General features: G+C 36.3%; 1 protein-coding gene across 1 annotated transcript in view; it reads right to left on the reverse strand.

The window, feature by feature from the left end:
- Positions 1–18,007, reverse strand: part of RFX6 (regulatory factor X6) — a 61,803-nt gene extending 43,796 nt beyond the window's left edge. Inside the window, exons 1-4 of the mRNA XM_006157872.3 lie at positions 17,871–18,007; positions 15,683–15,839; positions 13,386–13,509; positions 10,046–10,107 (exon numbers count right to left, since the gene is read on the reverse strand). Of these exons, the coding sequence (XP_006157934.1) occupies positions 10,046–10,107; positions 13,386–13,509; positions 15,683–15,837 (341 nt within the window). The 5' untranslated portion in view covers positions 15,838–15,839; positions 17,871–18,007. The remainder of the gene's footprint in view (positions 1–10,045; positions 10,108–13,385; positions 13,510–15,682; positions 15,840–17,870) is intronic.
- Positions 18,008–19,967: the final 1,960 nt, after the last annotated feature.

Genomic DNA, 19,967 nt, shown 5'->3' on the forward strand with positions numbered 1-19,967 from the left:
CCTTTTTTCAAGATGTAAATAATAATTACCATGGCAAAGTGGTTTGCTATGCAGACTGAGAAGAAACTACATTACAAAATCAGAAAACTAGCTAAAAGGGATGACTGTGAGGTCAACAAATATTAGAGTGCGCACTATGTCCTGACCTCTGTGCTAGTCATCAATTCAATATTGAATGAAACAGACATTGAAAATTTGGTCAGGAACATTTTTGTCTCCAAATTCCACCTGAGCCCACGGTCTCCTAAGCCAGATGTCCACTGCTCTAGGAAGAGAGACCACATGAACAGCCACTGAAGCACATTTTGTTTCAAAACAATCTGATGATGACATTTTTTTAATCGCAAAATATTTTTTTACTTAATTGATTCATTGTATTTATTTTTATTTCTTTCTCTCCCTCCCCCCATTTCTCTCTTTCTATTGTCATAGGGCATGTGCACTTGCTGGAAAGAAAGAGAAAGTGAGAAATGCCCAAGGGGGATGGCCACACTGTGATCTCTTCTCCATTCTCCTCTTGGGAGTTTAGCAATGCATATACATGTATGCAGTGTGTCTTTCAAGTCACCGGGTCTAGGACTTCAACTGTGCAGTTAGCCATGTGGAATCCAACAGCCCTAACCAGTATGCCACTGGATGACCCTCAAACTCTTTTAAAACCCAATAAAAACTAACTAGTTTGGGGACCAGCAGATGGTGTTATGGTTACGTCACTGGACTCAAACATAGTCAACGGTGGTTAGAGTCCCAGACCTGGTGGCTTAAAACTCAAGGCGGGCAAGTGTGTGCCAATCACATGTGCGTGTGTGCCCCAGATCCTAAGAGGAGGATTGCAGCATGGCCTTCTCCCCTGGGTCGGGTGGGGGGGAGTGATTTCTCACTTTCTGTCTCTCTGTCTCTCTAGTGAGTGCACATGCCCTTATAGCAAAAACCTCTCAAACAAACAAACAAAAAACTACCTACTTTGGGTTTGAAGAGTTTTCTTACTCATAACTTTTAAGAAAAGAACATTTTCATTACACAATTTACTTCTTTTTTTTTATAAAATAATGAGATTGTTTGATCCCTTCTCTTCACTTCCAATCATCAGGTGAGAATATCTTTACAAATGCAAGTGCTATATGTACACTAGGTATTGATGATTCAAAGAGAGAAAGAAGAGGATCACTGCCTTGGAGGAGCTGAAAATCTTGTGGAGAACAAAAGCATGTAAAGAAAGAATTATAATACTAAATTAATATTTGCTATAAGAAGAGCATGCAATAGTAGGTGATAATACGAATACTAGGTCATCAGGAAAGTCATGGCATATTTTTCTATCCAAAAATGAGTCATTACTTTCCCAGCAACCCAGTAGTTACTGTACCTATTCCATGTGAAGAATTGTATGTAAATACATCACCTCAAATTTCCATAGTTGCCTGCAAGGAGAATATTACTACTTTTCAAAACAGTGGTTAAAAAATTATGTGATTTCTGTCAGCCCTATAGTGCAGTGGTTAAGCCCTGGGCATAGGGAGCCAGATCCCACATGGCTGACTGCAGTTGGAATCTTGGCTCTGGCAGTGTGGAAAAACAAAAACAAAAACAAAAAACAAAAAACCATGAGGGGAACAAGTGCATGCATGCCCCAAATCTTGATGGGATGGAGAAATGGAGGAAAAAGGGATTGTGAAGTGACCTCACCCTACTTGGGAATGCCTTTCCTCTTTCTCTGGCCAGTGTACATGCCTACTGGAAAAAAATGTTTGAAAATATTATGTAAAAATGTAATGGATTGAATAAAAATTCAAACCTATAGCTCCACAGAATACTCTTTAATTCAATAAGCCAGATTACCTCCACATGGGAGACATGAAATATATATATACAATTTTGTATCTGAATTTTATTTACAATTAGAAAGCTGTAAGTGAAGTATATTTCAAATATGTTTGCATTAATGCATGCATACTCTCTGTTCTAGTTCAGTCAAGTAACTAGTAAGTGTGGACAACTAACAGGAATCATTAAAACCTACACCATTTGATTTGAATGTTTCTTATTTGATGCTCTATACTTAAACCAAGACTCCTTCCAGAATGTAAGCTCACTAGAGTAGAAAAATCAATAAACATTTGTCGAATAAGTGAATGAATAACATACAAAAGCTGAAAATAATCATGTGTCATAAAACAGCAATAAAGAATTGGTCAATCAAAGGCATGCATATAATATCATATACTTGTACATGTCAGCACGTTTAAAACTTTATTGAGATTAAAGAATCTCCCATCTAACATTATATAAATAAATTTGCTAATTCCTTTAACCCTATCGCATTATATATACATTCATTTGTTATTATCAGGGTTGCTAGCTGTCCTTAGATAACTTGTGCTTTCTACCTGGGTGCCCTTTTTTTATAGAGCTCTGCATTTGGAGTGCCTCCTTTCTGCATGTCTTCATTCCTTACCCATCTGCCAAGGTGGAGTTTCAACACATGGATTTTTGCCTTGTCTCTCAGGCAAAATTAATCTCTCGTTTCCATGAACACATCTCTTGGTCATTTTTCTTAAGTAGGTTTATCCCTTGTGGCATCGGTATGTTTGTACATGACGTACCTCCCTGCTAAAATGCTAAGATTTTGAGGAACGATACTTTAACTTTCCCTCCCTTGTACTTCCCCCTTAGAAATTAAATTCCTCTTTTATTGGATGAATCAAGGTGTTCTAGGAATTTGAAAACTGATAAAACATAAATTTTCCTCAATAGTTCCCAATAACTACTACCTGACACTGCATTTCCAGGTCACCAGTAAAATATTGTGGTTGAAAAAAAATGTTTCATACCAAAAATATGTATATTAAGAATGTGAAATCAGTGAATTAAGAAAAAAACCATTGCTACCAATGTAAATTTCAATATTTTGCAATAGACACTGTAATGCTTTAGCATATTCATATCTAGTTTCTTTTAGCACCAGTAACATTTTTCCCCTTTAATCTTGCTTTTAATCTAACTAGGGACAAGTTGTCATCTGAGTGATGATTTAATAATGCCTTTGAGAACAGAAGAGAAGAGAAGAGATAATAAGTAACTTTCTGGCTTCCTAACAGGAAAAGATAAAGCTCATAAAACTGGAGAGAGTGAGTTCACACAAAGTATACATGGATTTTTCAATTCAGTTGTAATATTTTACAGCATTGTTTTGTTGTTAATAGAGTTCCTTGAGGTACATGTTATAGAACATATTTACCAGGAACATTCTAACATAATTAGAACATACACTAGTGCATGTTAAATAAAAAGTAAATTTTGTCTCACTGTGAAATTGTTTAATTTACATACCACTACCTGATGCTAATCCTGTAGGTTAATCTGAATAAAGATTCCAAAAATTTCACAGTTCTTTCTTCCTATATTATCATTATTCGATTTTATTAAAAAGGCTACAGATAGAGTATCTCTAAAATGCTTGAGACCAGAAGTGTTTAGGATTTCAATTTTTTAATTTTTAATAAGTATTTATACATAATGAGATATCTTGGTGATGGAACCCAAGTTTAAACATGAAATTCATTTGTTTCATACACACCTTTTATACATAGCCTGAAAGTAATTTTATCCAATTTTTTTTTCTTATAGGGTTAGAGCTATCATATAAGGTCAGGTATAGAATTTTCCAGTTTTACATATTATCACTAAGAAAGTTTTGAATTTTAGAGTATTTCAGATTTTGGATTTTGGGATCAGGGATGCTAAGCCTATACATGATAAATTCTCAAAACTCCTAGGTATGATTAAGTTCTCCAAGAAAAAGTTTGTGTTGTGAGAATACTTCTTGACTATCTAACAAAGTTGTTTTCATTCATTGTCATCACTGCCTCAAATCTTAAGTTTTACATCAAATGACAGATACCACTTATAATCTATAAATAAAGGAGAATAATTGAGTAATGTCTTTGGTTACATTTTAAAGTGGACATATTATAGAATATAAAATATTTTACAGGACAAATGAAATTATCACTGTTTGTTCTTATTACTAAAATACTCTCTTTCTGTCCAATACTTTTCTGCATTTGCTGGTCAATTTATGCCAGCACCTATCGTGCTTCTTTTCCATTTCAGTCCTTATACAGAATTCCTGAAACATATGTTCCCACTGAGCTAGTAGCCCTGATGTTAGTTTACACTACACAAATGATAACTGATAAGGAAATGATGGGATTAAGCTGTTCAGGGACTTGCAATAACTTGCTATGATAAGGGCAGCTGCCATATCAGTTTTATTAACCCACTAAATCACTACTAATAAATAAGATAATAGCTTTTGTCCATCATGTCTGAAAACCAAGATTTGGCTGACCAAAGTCTACAAGAAATTAAAATGTAACTTCAAATCAGTCTACCAAGTGCGTGGCATCTATTTGTGGGCTTAACTATGTTCTCCCTTACTTTGTCAAGCTATCTTGAGCAAAGTTGGGATGCAAACTTTTTGCTCACCATTGTATCCTTAGGGCTACTCAGTACTGAAACCTTCAGTAAAATGCTTGTTAAATAATTAACAGCAAAAGTGCACTGACCTAGCGTGCCCTAGTTTACAATTCTTTGCATATCAAAAATTTTACTATCTTGTTTTATACATCAATATAATCATGAATGGATTGATTATATTGATATAACACATCCATATTCATAAATATGCAAGAATTATCCATTACTCTATTGTACCTATGAAATTTTGTTTTATTTTTACTTATTCAAAACTTAAATATAAAAATATGTATTACAGAGAATAAAACCAGGTATATATTTTGGCATTGGTGATAAATCAAAGGGAAGAGAAGAGACATGGAAATGAAGTCAGCTTGTATCTTGGTGTTGAGAATGTGCAATGTGTCATTGCCATCACTGTTTTCCTGGCAGGGAGCGGATGGTAAGATTGAAGGAATGGATGGAGAGCTGAAGTGCTAATGCCTCCTGCTAACTGATCGGCTTTGGCCCAAAAGCCCACTTGTTAGGTACCCTAGAGTAAGGTTTTCTGAGCCCATGTTAACCTTCAGACAATTTTCCTCTCCTATCCATCAGCAGCAGTGGCTTCCCATGTGGAATATCCCACTTACCACTGGGAACAAATGATTTAACTTTTAATCACTTCTAATTTTTGCAGTGGATCATATCTGAGCCTACATAGTGATTCTGTTCAGTTAGATTTATTTTTTTCTGCATCTGTTTTAAATATACTACCTCTTCCTTTTGATTGAATACATCTTTGGCTTGTTTTATTTAAACTTTCTCATCTTTCGCTTTCAATGGGGGAAAGAAGTAGCATCCATGCAAAGGCAAAGAATTGTGAGAACTGATCACTATAATACCCACTTATTTCAGAACTTAGGGAAATACAACTTGAAAAGAGACATGAAGGGTCAGGTGGTGCTACAGCAGCAACATAACTAGACCCATTTGGGAGAAAGTTCTTAGTTTGGTGTCCCAGGACCTTCTTGAGCATGCTGGGAACCCACATGTGTGCCCATGATCCAGGCTGGCTGAAACTGGAGGTAGGTTGTAGAGGGAAGACTCTGCTGGGAATATCTCTCTTACTCAAGTAAAATAAATTAACAAACTTTTGAAAACAGGAAAATAAACACAGAATTCACTCATAATTTTTAGACCTTACTGTCTCTTTGTTATATAGATCAGTGTTTCTCCACATGGACACTAAAATTTGTAGAGCAAGTATCATTTCATGAACACTGGAGACATCTGACAGGTGGTGTGGTGGTTAAGGCAGCTGGACTCCCACATGACTGAACACAGTTTGGGTCCCAGACATGACAGCTTGCTTTCTCACTTTCTTTCTCTCTGTTTCTTTCTGGTCAAATTCAAAAAAATAAAATAAAATAATGACAATGAATAAAATTAAATGAAATAATTCTTTTAAAAAAGAAGAAAAAAGAAATAATGGTGTTATCTCATGCTGAGAGTACAGTAGAATCTTCTGAGTCAGTCACAATCTAAAGTAAATTATGTCTGACAGTCCAAAATGAAATGACTGGTCATACTCAAGCTATTCTATGAAAAGTTCAGAACTTTTTTAGTAATCATTATCAGAATAGTGACATAACATTGACCCATTTTAATATACAATCCAAGGACATTAAAATAAATTAATTGCAAATTTATTTATATTTTTAAAATAACAATAAATATTTAATAATAGTATGTTTCAGACACTATATTAAATACTACAATGATGAGTAAGCTTTGAAAATAAGCTTTTCAAAATTACTAGAGGAACTGGGAAAAATTAGTTTCCTGAATCTCCAAGATATGCTTACTGCATTTATATTTTTGATTCATTCAATTATACATATTTCCATAAACATAAAAATATTTCTCATAGAATTTAAATTTATAAAATACTAAACAGCTATTAGAAATTATGGTTGTGGAGATGATATACCATATAGAGAAATGGTTAGAACAAAAAAAATTATGTTTTCTATAATTTCTTCCATACTGGGAGAAATAATTGGCTATTATAGAAAACATAAATATCCCTAAATAAAATAGCTTATGATTGAGACTTGATAGGTGTTAGATATTTGAAGAATTTAAAATATTAACAAATTTTGAGAACTATTAGATCAGTGAAAACATTAATACAAATTATACTTCAAAAAAATCAAAAGTCAATTGAACAATTGTTTTGTTGATGTGACTGAAATCGGAAAGAAGCAGGCTTTCCTACTTCTACTAGTGAATGAAACCCAAACTTTAGAGTCAGATAAACTTGATTTAAATGCCAACATTGTTATTATGTTTTATCTGTACAACACTGAGTGAGCCAATAACCTTTGAACTGCATTTTCTTGTTTGTAAACCACAGCAATTCCTATCTTGTATCATTATTTGAAGGATCAGAGCTAGTGACTGTGTGTCTCTGTTTGTGTGTAGTACTAAGAAAAAACTTTTCATTCTATTACTGATTTATGGATGCAATGAGTCATAAATGTCATATTACTAAAGATATTAATGTTGAAAGCATATTTGCCTCACCATGCATTCGCATGCTTTGTCTCTTTAAGGCACAACAATTCCATGAGATATCAGTAGAAACACAGACCACTTTATTAATGAAAAGCTGACTAGCCCATCCAGTGTCAGACAGCTTTTATGGAAGTACGAGATTCACACTTGGATAGATCCAACTTTAACCCCCATATTTCTAACCACCAGGCACACTCCTTTTGAGACACTAGCTTCCAAGATAAAAATCTAAGGATATTTCTTGTAAATAAAGACAGGAAAACTACCTGGCTAAGAATATTTACATCAAAATATTACCATGTACACGATATACAAACTCCATGTCTCACTATATTTTTTAGCACATTTAGTTTACATTCAGAAATTTTCTTTTTTTCCCCATGACATAAAAAGACCAAAAAGAAAAAAAAAAGTAGTACTCATGTTATAAAGAACAAATAGCATTATCAGTAAGGCAGGAAAACAAAATCAAATTGCTAATGCTTTGCCCTTGGGCACATGTATGGTCCTTAGATATCAAATATATTGCCAGAAGTCGCCACATGTTACATCAACCTAAGTAGCAGAGGCTCACTGTGTCACAATGAACAAGGTTAATGATTCATCTCTAATCCTAAAGGCTCCTTCTAGGATTAATTGACTTTCTCTATAGCCTGCCCACCCTCTTACAGATACTGTCAAGAGGATTTCTCTGCATTACTTTACCTCTTTTTCCCCTACCTATCTAGTTCAAACACTATCTGATCTTTTCTCCTACACAATTCAACAAGAATCAAATTGGGTAGAAATCAGTCAGTTAAACTGAGTCAACATTGAAATAAAACTAATTTGGTTAGAAGAAAAGAATGAATTCTGGTTTTTTTTTGTTTTTTTTTTTTAATCTGACATTTTATTTCTCTTTCCCAGGTCACAATACTGTTAACATTATTTGAAACCAACTAAATAAGTATTAGTTGATCATTTATTATGTATCAGACAACAGAAAGGATATAAAAGTAAATGAGACAAGGTCTCTCATTTCTCTCCTCAAAATGCTTATTTTCTATCTGTTTAGGGGAAGAGATAAGTTCATTTCACACTAAGGTAGGTATCAACTGCTATGAGGATGCAAAGAAAGAGAACACAATAAATCAATAGGCTAAATAAAGATTCAAAAGAAGAAGAAGTTCGTGAGATGGTCTTTCAAATGGGTAAGATTTCACAATATGAGAAAGGGCATTTTCACTAAGGAAAGATAGCGTAAACAAAAAGACACTCGGGGATGAAGTAAAGAATACTGGAGTAATGACCTGGTGTCGACATAGGCCACATACTGAAAAGCAAGAAATAAATTATATTGAGTTGTCGGAAAAATCATGATGCCCTTCTGTATAGAAACACATAGTAAAGAATACTTCATGACTTTCCTGGCAACCCCATGAGAGTAAAATGGCTTGGGACTAAATCAGAATAGGCCTTGAATGTCAAAGTGAGAAAAGATTGCTTTTAGTAATAAAAATTACAAGCCAGTGAAAGTTTCCAAGTATGGCAGAAATAAGATTGAATCTGAATTCTAGAAGGCCAATTTGACAAAATTGTATTAAATGAACTAAAAAGATAAAGTCAAGGTCAGGTTATGAAAGTGGTAATAAGGAGAGACAAATGCAAGGGAATTCAAAGTAGGATCCATTTTTCTGTCAAGGGACTTTTGCTGAGCTAGTCAAGAATGCAGCACCTGAGGGTGTAGCACACTTGAAATGTGGCTAGTCTGAATTGTTATGTGCTGTAAATGTAAAACAATGGATTTTTAAATTGTAGTATAAAAAAAGAATAAAAAAATATCTCAACTTTTGTGTTGATCACCCAGTGAAATAATACTGTTTTGGGATGTGCTGGGTTAAATAAAACATTATTAAAACTAATTTTACCTGTTCCTTTTGAATTTTCTAGTGCCGTACTAGAAATTTTAGAGTTAAGAAAGTGACCACATTACATTTTCAGTAGTGAGCACTGAACTGGCTAGCAGGGTGGAAGGAAACGGCGGACAGACTAGGAAAAGAGTGGCAGAGGAGTGGGTGTGCTGTGACAGAGACAGTGTCAGGGAAATTCTCTGTGTTTATTTATTTTAAGGGAGCATTATGGACAGGTTCAAATGCTAGGGAGAAGCCAAGGATGAAGAATAGTAAGTGAGACACTGAATATAGCCAGGTTTAAAAAATAGGCTAGTACAAAGGAATGTGGTCAGTGGTATGGGAAATGAGTAGGGAGCTACTCTCAGCAAAGGAAATAATAAAGCAACTGTGAAGCAGGTTCAAGACCTTTTTTTTTCCCCCAGCATAATTGAGATCTGGATATGTTCATAAGTTGAAGAAAAAGAGAAACTAAAAACACAGAAGACAGAAGAAAGAGCTGATGACCCAGAATCTATTAACTGAGAATTCTACAGAGATCACCACAAACACAAGAATACCAAGAGGGGGATTATGTGACAGCTTATTATATGTTTCTATGTATGTTAAGAAATGACCAAAAAGGTCATTTGTGCATGTCATTTGTCAAGGAGGGAAAAGGAGATAGTTTAAAATTGTTGTCCAGTAGGAAAATTGGGGGAAGCACCTGAACCATGCTAAGACCTGTTCTCCTAGCTTTGGGCTTACTGTTGACTTGGTACCTGGCTTTGGCCTTGCTCTTTGGGAGTGTTGTGGATTCTGCTTGGGCACTACAGTATTTTGCATTCCTCTTTCATGACACTGATGCCTTCAGTAATGACTTTAAAATTATGAAAATGATTATTTAAGTAATTTAAGCAAAAAGAATAATAGATTATGATTTTTCTGTGTATGCTTTGCTTTTTAAACACCATCTTAAGGTCTACTTTTTGTCTTTTTAGTTCTTATAGTTTGGAAAGTCTACCTCATTAAGAAGAGAATGTCTGGTTCTATTCACTGAGAAACACAATACTTATTTTACATCTGTATCAATCCTCATGTACAAGGGCAGAATCTGGTATGTGTTCATTGATGTGTCTTACTTTGAATGGCCTCTTGTTCCAAGCCGCCGTGTCGTTAGGAGGGGAAATTTCTGGCGAATTGTCTAAACAAAAAGACAGTTACTTTAGTTTTTATAAGTGTATGCTTCATAACTAACTACTTTGAGAAAGTAAATGAACGAATTGAAAATGAATACTTAGTCTAGGAAAAGTAAAATCTTAGACACAGAGATAAATGATACATCAGTAGAAGCAGGGATATACTTTTTGATAGAATTGTTCTAGTGTCTGTCTCTCAATTTCCAAGTCAGTTCATACCAATATCTACATTTGCTTAGCATTATGAACAAAGTAATGATTACTTTATTTATATCCTGAGTTAAATTTGGATTTCTTTATAATAATTCCATCTAGAGATTGACTCACAATTAAATATTCATCCCCAATTCTGAAAGGACATAATAGTCATCCTTTGCCTTTACTAGATCTTCATGGCAGTGCTATAAAAATTTTCTTCTGTATGTTCCTTTTTCCAAATTTGCTAAAATTAAGATCTGATTAAAAGTTTTAAATGTCATCTATAGAAATCAGGAGTTTTAATTTGGAACTTAGGAAATCCATACATGAACTTCAGAGGGGTCTATGTTTTAATTTCTTAGAGACTGAGCCTAAAGTTTTTATCAGATCCTCAAGGTGTTCCATGATCCTCAAACAGTTCATTTACTGTCATAAGGTAGACTCACAAAATGCTAATATGGACATTATAAATTGTCTTACCTAATCTCCTCAACTTTAGGATGAGTAAACTGAGTTTTGAAGAAATTAAGTACTTTTCAGAAGTTCTCACAATAAATTAGTCATAGTCTAAGCTAGATCCAAGACCCGTTGATTACCATTTACCATATCACACTCTCTCTGTAAACCGACAGGTTTTGAAAATAGTTTTTAAAAAGAAGCTAAGACCATAGTATTCATTATTTTCTGTACAATGAGTCCTTCTATAGGTTAGAATTTGGTTTTCAGTTCATATGAGGTACAATATGTGAGCCCCAAGCTTCCTACAGTTTTTCTGGAATATCCTACGTTCTCAGACAACGCATTTTAAGAATCTCAAAGAACAAAGCTTTCCTAAGAGACTAATTATTGTTTCTTGAGTCTCAAAATGACAACATATAGTATAGTAACATCATTCTATAGATTTCCATCCTAAACACACAGGTTGGGTCGAAAGGAGTACTTTTAAATGAGAAAAATTAACAGTCTTATCATAGAATCTTGGGAGGTTGTGGTATAGACATACCCAGAATTCAGGGGAAAATTACAAGAATTACTTAGGTGATAGAATAAAAACTCATATACCGATGCCTGGAGGTGGCATAAAGGTTATGTTGCTGGAGATGACCTACTGCAGTTTGAGTCCTAGACCCAGTGGACTGAAAATCACACTGGGTATGTGTGCATGTGTGCCCAAAATCCCAGGAGGAGAATAGAGGAGAAGGGATTGTGACATGGTCATCCCCTCTGGGGGATGATTTCTTACTTTCTGTTTAACTGTTTCTGTCTCTCTCTCCCTCCCTCTCTCTCTCTGTTAAGTGAATACACCCTATGACAAAAAGCTCTTTAAAAAAATATATTGTTATACTGGCTAAATTATAAGGATAACCACTAAATGGAGATAACCATTAATTGGAGATAACCTTTAATTAAGAGACTCTTAATTAACAAGAGACTTGCTACTTCCATTAGTTTTTCTTCTCAACACATGCCACACCATACTGTTTTTTGTTTTTGTTTTTGTTTTCAATTGCCAGAGGATGATGTACTCACCAAAGAGTAAATTGTCTTACCTAATCTCCTCAACTTTAGGATGAGTAAACTGAGTTTTGAAGAAATTAAGTACTTTTCAGAAGTTCTCACAATAAATTAGTCATAGTCTAAGCTAGATCCAAGACCCGTTGATTACCATTTACCATATCACACTCTCTCTGTAAACCGACAGGTTTTGAAAATAGTTTTTAAAAAGAAGCTAAGACCATAGTATTCATTATTTTCTGTACAATGAGTCCTTCTATAGGTTAGAATTTGGTTTTCAGTTCATATGAGGTACAATATGTGAGCCCCAAGCTTCCTACAGTTTTTCTGGAATATCCTACGTTCTCAGACAACGCATTTTAAGAATCTCAAAGAACAAAGCTTTCCTAAGAGACTAATTATTGTTTCTTGAGTCTCAAAATGACAACATATAGTATAGTAACATCATTCTATAGATTTCCATCCTAAACACACAGGTTGGGTCGAAAGGAGTACTTTTAAATGAGAAAAATTAACAGTCTTATCATAGAATCTTGGGAGGTTGTGGTATAGACATACCCAGAATTCAGGGGAAAATTACAAGAATTACTTAGGTGATAGAATAAAAACTCATATACCGATGCCTGGAGGTGGCATAAAGGTTATGTTGCTGGAGATGACCTACTGCAGTTTGAGTCCTAGACCCAGTGGACTGAAAATCACACTGGGTATGTGTGCATGTGTGCCCAAAATCCCAGGAGGAGAATAGAGGAGAAGGGATTGTGACATGGTCATCCCCTCTGGGGGATGATTTCTTACTTTCTGTTTAACTGTTTCTGTCTCTCTCTCCCTCCCTCTCTCTCTCTGTTAAGTGAATACACCCTATGACAAAAAGCTCTTTAAAAAAATATATTGTTATACTGGCTAAATTATAAGGATAACCACTAAATGGAGATAACCATTAATTGGAGATAACCTTTAATTAAGAGACTCTTAATTAACAAGAGACTTGCTACTTCCATTAGTTTTTCTTCTCAACACATGCCACACCATACTGTTTTTTGTTTTTGTTTTTGTTTTCAATTGCCAGAGGATGATGTACTCACCAAAGAGAAAGAGAAATAGAGAAGGAGAGAGCACCCCCAATGGGGCATGGTCATACTGCAATCCCCTTCTCCTCCATTTCTCCACCCTGATAGGATTTGAGGCCCAGACATGGAAGCACCCAGCATGTTTTTCAAATCACCAGGGCTAGGATTTGAACCACAGCTGGCATGTGGAATCCAGCTTCCTTAACCAGTAGGATACAGGGCTGTCTCATACGACATACTATTTAACTCATGCCTCTTTGAAGGAAAATGCTACTGCTTAAATGGAGCTTGCTTTAAATTCACATTAGATCTTCTGGTAGCCAGGATTCTAATATTCAAAATCAAGGCATAAACACATAACAAAATCTCAAAAGATTTCATTCATGCCTGGAAAACAAATGTCTTAATATTCTCTAAGAGAACCTGCTCAGATAAATTTGTTTCATACTGTCTGACTAACATTTTACTCATCAAGTGGTATAGCCAATATAGTTCTTTACCTTTCCAAAGGTAGCTGCACAAGCTGGCTCCAATTTTTCTTTCCTGCAAAAATCTAAGTAGTGAGCATAAAGGATGCACCTTGGTAAGCAAACTCCTTCACATACAATGTAATTTTCTTCAAGCCTAAAAAAAAAGAAAAGTCAAAAATTAGGTCAAAGCTTTTTTAAAATTTTTTCTTTTCATTCTCCTTTTTCATCGACTTAATGCATAGTTTGAATACAGACTCTATATAGATGAATTAATGATCAGACTTCCTTTATTCTTGATATTATTAAAAATAAGATCAATAGAACTGATGTTAGAAAGACAAGAACTTCAATGAACAGCTGCTAGTGCAGTTAAAATATCACGGCTAACATAAAATCACTCCTGCCTGGCCCACACTGCAAATATTAGATCTTTCTTCTATATACATTCTCACTACTCACCATGGTTTGTTCTGTGATATATAAATATGAATGGTGAAATTGAAGATGATGGGTTTTTAAAAGAATATCCTCAATACTAAAGGGCTACCAGGCTTCAGGTTAGTAAATGCTTATACTCTTATTTTCATTCACAAAATAAGACTGAATCCTGAATAATTAGGGAAGAAGGTTATTGCATGTATTCGCAAAATACTTAAGAGTAAACTCACTTCACTTAAGTATGAAATGATACTCATCTATTTCTACCTGTACATGTTTTACTGTAACCAGTACTGTAATTACCTAAAAATCCTGTACACTGGAAACATAAAGTAATTCTCTCCAGATGCATCCAAAAATAACATACAACTTCACCTCCATATCATAAATATATGTAATTATATAAACTTTAAATTTTAGAGTAATTCCACTTATATCTTATATTAATGCAATACATATGTATTTGTGTTATAGCTGTTAGAAATCAGAATTTCTAGATTATATTCCTCATCTTTTAAACATGTCAGTAGTTTCTGACTAAGATTTACTTATACAATTTTATGTATAGTAAAATCATAATTATTATAATATTGGAACAGCACAGTATGGAACACGCATTCAGTTTAAGTGAAACCCTTGAAGACTTCTGATTTAACCTACTCCTGGTGTGCATGAGAGAAAAGCTAAAGGAGCTGTTCCTGACGAGGGCACATATTTTTCAACATATAATCATTTTTAAAATCTTGAAAAGTAGTAAGATCTAGTATTTCAAAACAAAGTGATTTGCCTACCTAAAATAAAATCTATGGCTGATAATGAGCATCAGCATTAATTAGCCAGCTTCTTCACTGGCTGATTTTAACACTCTCCAGATAATATATAACCTTAAAGAAAAATTCTCAAAATACAAATAACTCAGTTTTAAAAATGTATAGCACTTATTTTTTTTAAGGAGAGAATGTGGAAAACTCAAACAAAAATGATACTGTTTTATAATTTTGAAATACATAAATTATGAGAAACATTTAACTCTTTAAAAATTATTTTTAATGACATGCATATTTTACCTACTTTTCATCTAGCTAATTTGATATTATAGGCATTTTCTTTGTCTTCAATATACTGAGTAATCTTAGACATAAGTATAATGTTAATTTGGGGTATTGCATTTGTAAGAAAAAACTTAATGCATATTTATAAAATAAAAACCCAAAGTTGTTTCAACTCAATTTGAGCTGAAAAAAATGAGTGATCATTCAAACCATTATATATTTAAAATCAAAACATTTTGTCCTAATTATCCTAATGAAATTAGTTGTATCCTAAATATTCCCGGTAATTAGCTCAATTATTTACTGCTCTAGTATAATTTTAACTAGTAATCATGACATCAACTCTAATAGTTAAACTATAACTTTAGAGAGTATTTGGGTTATATTTAAAATATTTGAAAGGGCTCAAGTACATGATCACAAACTATAATATGCAAATTACAATTTAATTTTTAAATGACTAAAAATAAAATTTATTTTTTAGATTTTTGTGTTATATCAACACAAAAATTGCCAAATAGCAAATATATTAGGACTTGTTTGGATGTTAAGGAGACAGGTTATTAAAGTAGTTATTAATGCTAACATGTGAAGAAATTACAGTTTTAGTGAATAATGAACAAAGTAATATGGTTTTTATTTGTATAGCAGATAATTTTATTATAGACATGGGTTATGTCTATAATAAATATCTAGTGAAAAAAAATTCTGATTTTAAGTCACTAATTGGTCTTTTAAACTCCCCCAAAAAGTTTGAGGGAGAAGCAAATTGATCCTGAAGACAATGGTTTTAAAACTTCGACAGGTGCAAGAGCGGACGCTGTGAGCGAGGCTTACCACTGCAGCGTGAGCTGGGTCTGCTTCTTTTTATCCTTCATGATCTGAGTGATAGTTTTCTTCTGAGAGAGATGTTGATCGGCGGCTCTGGTTTTGCTGTCGTGAGCGTCCGCGTCCTCTTCCTCAGAGGAAAAGTCACCGTTGCTTAAATGCATTTCTGATTGCCAGTTTCATGAGACGATAAAGAAAAACGGAATACTAAATCAGTATTAAATAGCCTCTAAGTGGGCCTTTGCTTCCAAGGGGCAGCCTACTGGGGAAAGGGGAGCAGAAGGGCTCCGCAAAAGCCCTGAGAGCTAACGATCTAGTAGGCAGCATTTCCCTACGGAGATACAGGGGTTTGGACATTCTACGTAGGTTCAAGGTGCCTGGTTTTATTACTGGATGCCCTTCCAGTACATTCTCATCCCAGTCACACCTCCGATGGGGCAGGGCACTCACCTGACTTAACTCCCACCCGAAGCGCCGGGTCCTGCCCTTTCTCCTCGCTGCCCGGCTGGCCTCCGGGCGTTTCGCCCTCCAGGTACACACTTCCCTCGGGGTAGGCGAGCAAGCCCTTGCCCAGGAGCTGCACACAGCACTCCTCCTGGACCTCGGGGGAAAGGTGGGGCGAAGGCTGCGCCTGCAGGAAGGTATCTTCCAGCTCCGGGACCTTAGCCATCCCTCTGGCCACCGCAGACCTCCGCACCCGCAACTCAGCCGGCGCCCCGCCAAGCTCCGAGCCGGGGCGGGGCCGGACGGGGCGGGGCTGGGGACCTGGGGCCGCCAGGCGGGGGAGAGGCCCGGGCTCCAGACAGCCCCGGTGGAGCGCACGAAGGACGCGGAGCGCCGGGATTGCTCAGATCGCCCGGGGCGGAGGAGGCCCGAGGCGCGACTGCCTTTCCCCACCTGTCGGCCGCCCCGGCAGATGCTCCATTCGAAAGTCACTTCCTCACACCTGCGACCGTCACGCCCTGAGCCATGGAGTCCCATTCTCCCATCGCTTCTCCCCTTTCTCTTATTCTGTCTCCTTGCACTGAGCCACTGGACAGATTTCACACTCAAGCCTCCCAGAAGGATTCGAGTGAGCGCCACTCCTCCCCCGCAGCAGAGCAGACGCAACTCTCTTGGTCCCTACTCTCAAGAGGCGCAAAGGAGGCATCGGGCGAGCACCCTGGACTGTGCACGCTCAGGAGTACTCGGGAGTACGCCTCGGTCGTGGCACAGAACGGGCTGGGCTGATTCCCAGAATGACCGAGGGATAGGTGAGGGCTCTTCTCAGTGGCTCCACGACCCATCCTTCGCATCATAGCGGCCGACCTTGCTGGCTGGGACATCTGGGCCGCCTTATCTGGCCCCGGTCCCGTTTTGGTATATTATCATTTAAACATGTCCCTGGTGGTTCCTCATCTCATATCTAGAGGTGGTGTGATAGACATTTGTTCAAACAAACAAAAAAGGAAATAGTAATCGTTTTCCAATTCGAAGTGATAAGAGAGTCACGTGTGGTGAAAATGAGAACCTGTGCTCTTTTAGCAGTAGTCAGTGGAGATTTAGAGTAGGTCTTCCCTTCCTTCCTTCCTCTATTGAGAAGCGGGCCTTGTGTCTTGGATCACATTGCCTCTTCACAACCAACAAGTTCTTATTTTCTTGGAGCATTACAGAGATAAATCACCTGGATTATATTATATATATATATATATATTAGAAAGAGATTTTTGCTATAGGGTGTATGCACTTGCCAGAGAGACAGAGAGAGACAGAAATCAGAAATCAAGAAATCATGCCCCCCAGGGGGAAGGGCCACTCTGCACCCTCTTCTCCTACATTCTCCTCTTGTGGTTTTGGATATATATGCACATGCTCCCACAGTGAGTTTTATTCCTCCAAGTGTGGGACTCTAAGTGCAGTTCAAGTCCAACGACAGAAACCATTATGCCATCTGCTGGTCCCGGATTTAAACATTAGACTACATTACATGGAAATCAAATGTAGAAAAAAAATAATAAAATAGAACCCAAGGTAGTGGATAGCTGAAGGGTAAATTATGGAGAATCATAATACAGTCTGGGTAAGACATCCTAAGCACTAAAATTATACGTGAATTTTTACCCCCTCCCCCCTTGGCACCACTGATGAGTAAGGCAGGTGTCTTACTGTCGAAAGTTTTTTACTGTTGAAAACCTCTCTGTCGAAAGTTTTCTCCTACCTAGTGTGTCCAGCAGTTGGATCCAGGCTAGGGCTTCCCATCCGCACACCCCAAAACTCTGAGGCTCGACCCCTCCCCCTAACTTCGCATACCAGCCTTCTCCATGGGGAGCCTCAGAACCTGTGTTGTTCAGTGGACTAAGCTCTCCAGTTCTAGAGTTTAGAATGTTTTTCCCTTCACAGAGACACCCTCAGACTCATTCTGTAAAGGGAATCCTAGTAACTCCATTATGTGACAAAACAGAAAATCACTGAAATTTCTTTTTTTATATAATTTTTTTATACATTCAATCACATTATTTAGCTTACAAAGTGAACATTTCAATATGTGAACATTTCTCCCCAGACCAGTTGATCAAAATATCTTCAACAGATAACAACACCCCCCCCATCTCGTCAGTTCTCTGCCTCCATATCCCTCCTCCAAATGTCCTTCCCCAGACCCCACTCCTACTGACCACTTGATATCCTGTGTGTGTGTTTGTATGTGTGTGTGTGTGTGTGCAAACCATACAGACATTACATGAATATCTGACAATTATCCAACTGAACTGACCTTTGAAAACAGAAACCAAAATCATTTAAGATCCTTCGTGAACGTTTTGCCTTCATTTTAAGTAAATCTATCTCCCTAACAAAATAGCATGAAGCCTGTTTGCATTTTATTAACACACGGGAGTCTGAAAATATCTGGAGCTTGTAAAGGGATTTGATTAATAATCAAAATCTTTTACCATAAAAAAATGACAAAACGGCTATACTGGTGAATTATACTAGATGTTTGAAGAGACTTAATGTTAATCCTTGTCAAACTTACAAAATGCAGTGAAAATGGAGGCCAGGAGATTGTTATTATCCCAAATAGTCATTTGTAATTATAAAGATTAATTTGATCTCATGAGACCAATGTTGTAGAGAATAGTGTTAAACCAGTCATAAGGTCCTAGTCAGGAAAATATGCAGAATGATATTTTAAAATAGTGATTCATGAGAGTCTATATTTTTAAATATTCTTTTTAAAAATGTATGTAAGCCATAAACTGTCTTCCCACAGGGGGAAAAAAATGCCTTGAATATATTTATGTATATAAGAACAAAATTCTGAATACAGTTTGGCAGATCCCAAGTAAAAGATACCTGAAAAAGTTGATTCTGTGCTAAGGAAAAAACATGATTTCTGAAACAGGAGACTCTCAGACGTTCCTAAACAGCAGTATCCTTATAACTGGAGGCATTAAAAAAGAAAGGAAAAGGGATTTGGAGTCAGATACATCTGCATTCATTCTCTTCATGACTCTACATATTTAACTTCCATGCCTGTTTCTTTTTCTCTAAATTGAAAAAAAAGAAAAGTACCTATTTACCCGTACTAGATCTCGTGGGTTCCTTTCATATTTTTTGAGCATCTCTCCTTCAGCTTCTGCCTCTTTTTGCTTCCGGTAACCATCCCCAAGACCACCACTTGAGAGCAACTGAGACTCTTTGGTGGAATGGACCTTGACTATCAGACTATGATTACCCATAGACAGAGAAAACCTAGGTGCCTTGGTATTTACATATCTCCTGAGTTGCCCTTAGCTAATGGCTGATGATTAAGGACATGAAAAGCCCAACTCCTTGACTTTCTGGTAGGTTAATCTGAGGCACAATTTGCAGCCCAGAGCTTCTTGGTGGGTTAGGTTGAAGCCATACTCCACTAGACTATGCCCAAAATCCCACACCTCTTTTATTTTCATCTTTTTTCTATGTTGTTACTCCCACTCCCTTACCTGTTTGTCCAGAAAACACTTCCTTAAAGTCACTTCTGTAGAAAAATGTTTGACTCACAAGATCTGCTGACATAAGACATCACATTATGGAGTTGATGTGAGAATTAAATGAAAACTTCTGAAGAAGTACCTAATACAGTGTCTGGAACAGAATAATCCCTCAATAAAAGGCATCTAAATTTTTTATATTTTAAAGAACTATTTTATTTGACTTTACTTAATTATTTATGTTTTAATTTGACCAGAGAGGGAGAGAGAGAGACAGAGAGAGAAAGTGAGAAACCAAGCCCCCATATCCAGGACTTGAACCATGGTCAGCCATGCGAGAG

The sequence above is a fragment of the Tupaia chinensis genome, unplaced genomic scaffold, assembly GCF_000334495.1.
Source record: "Tupaia chinensis unplaced genomic scaffold, TupChi_1.0 Scaffold000563_1, whole genome shotgun sequence".
Classification (NCBI taxonomy): domain Eukaryota; kingdom Metazoa; phylum Chordata; class Mammalia; order Scandentia; family Tupaiidae; genus Tupaia; species Tupaia belangeri.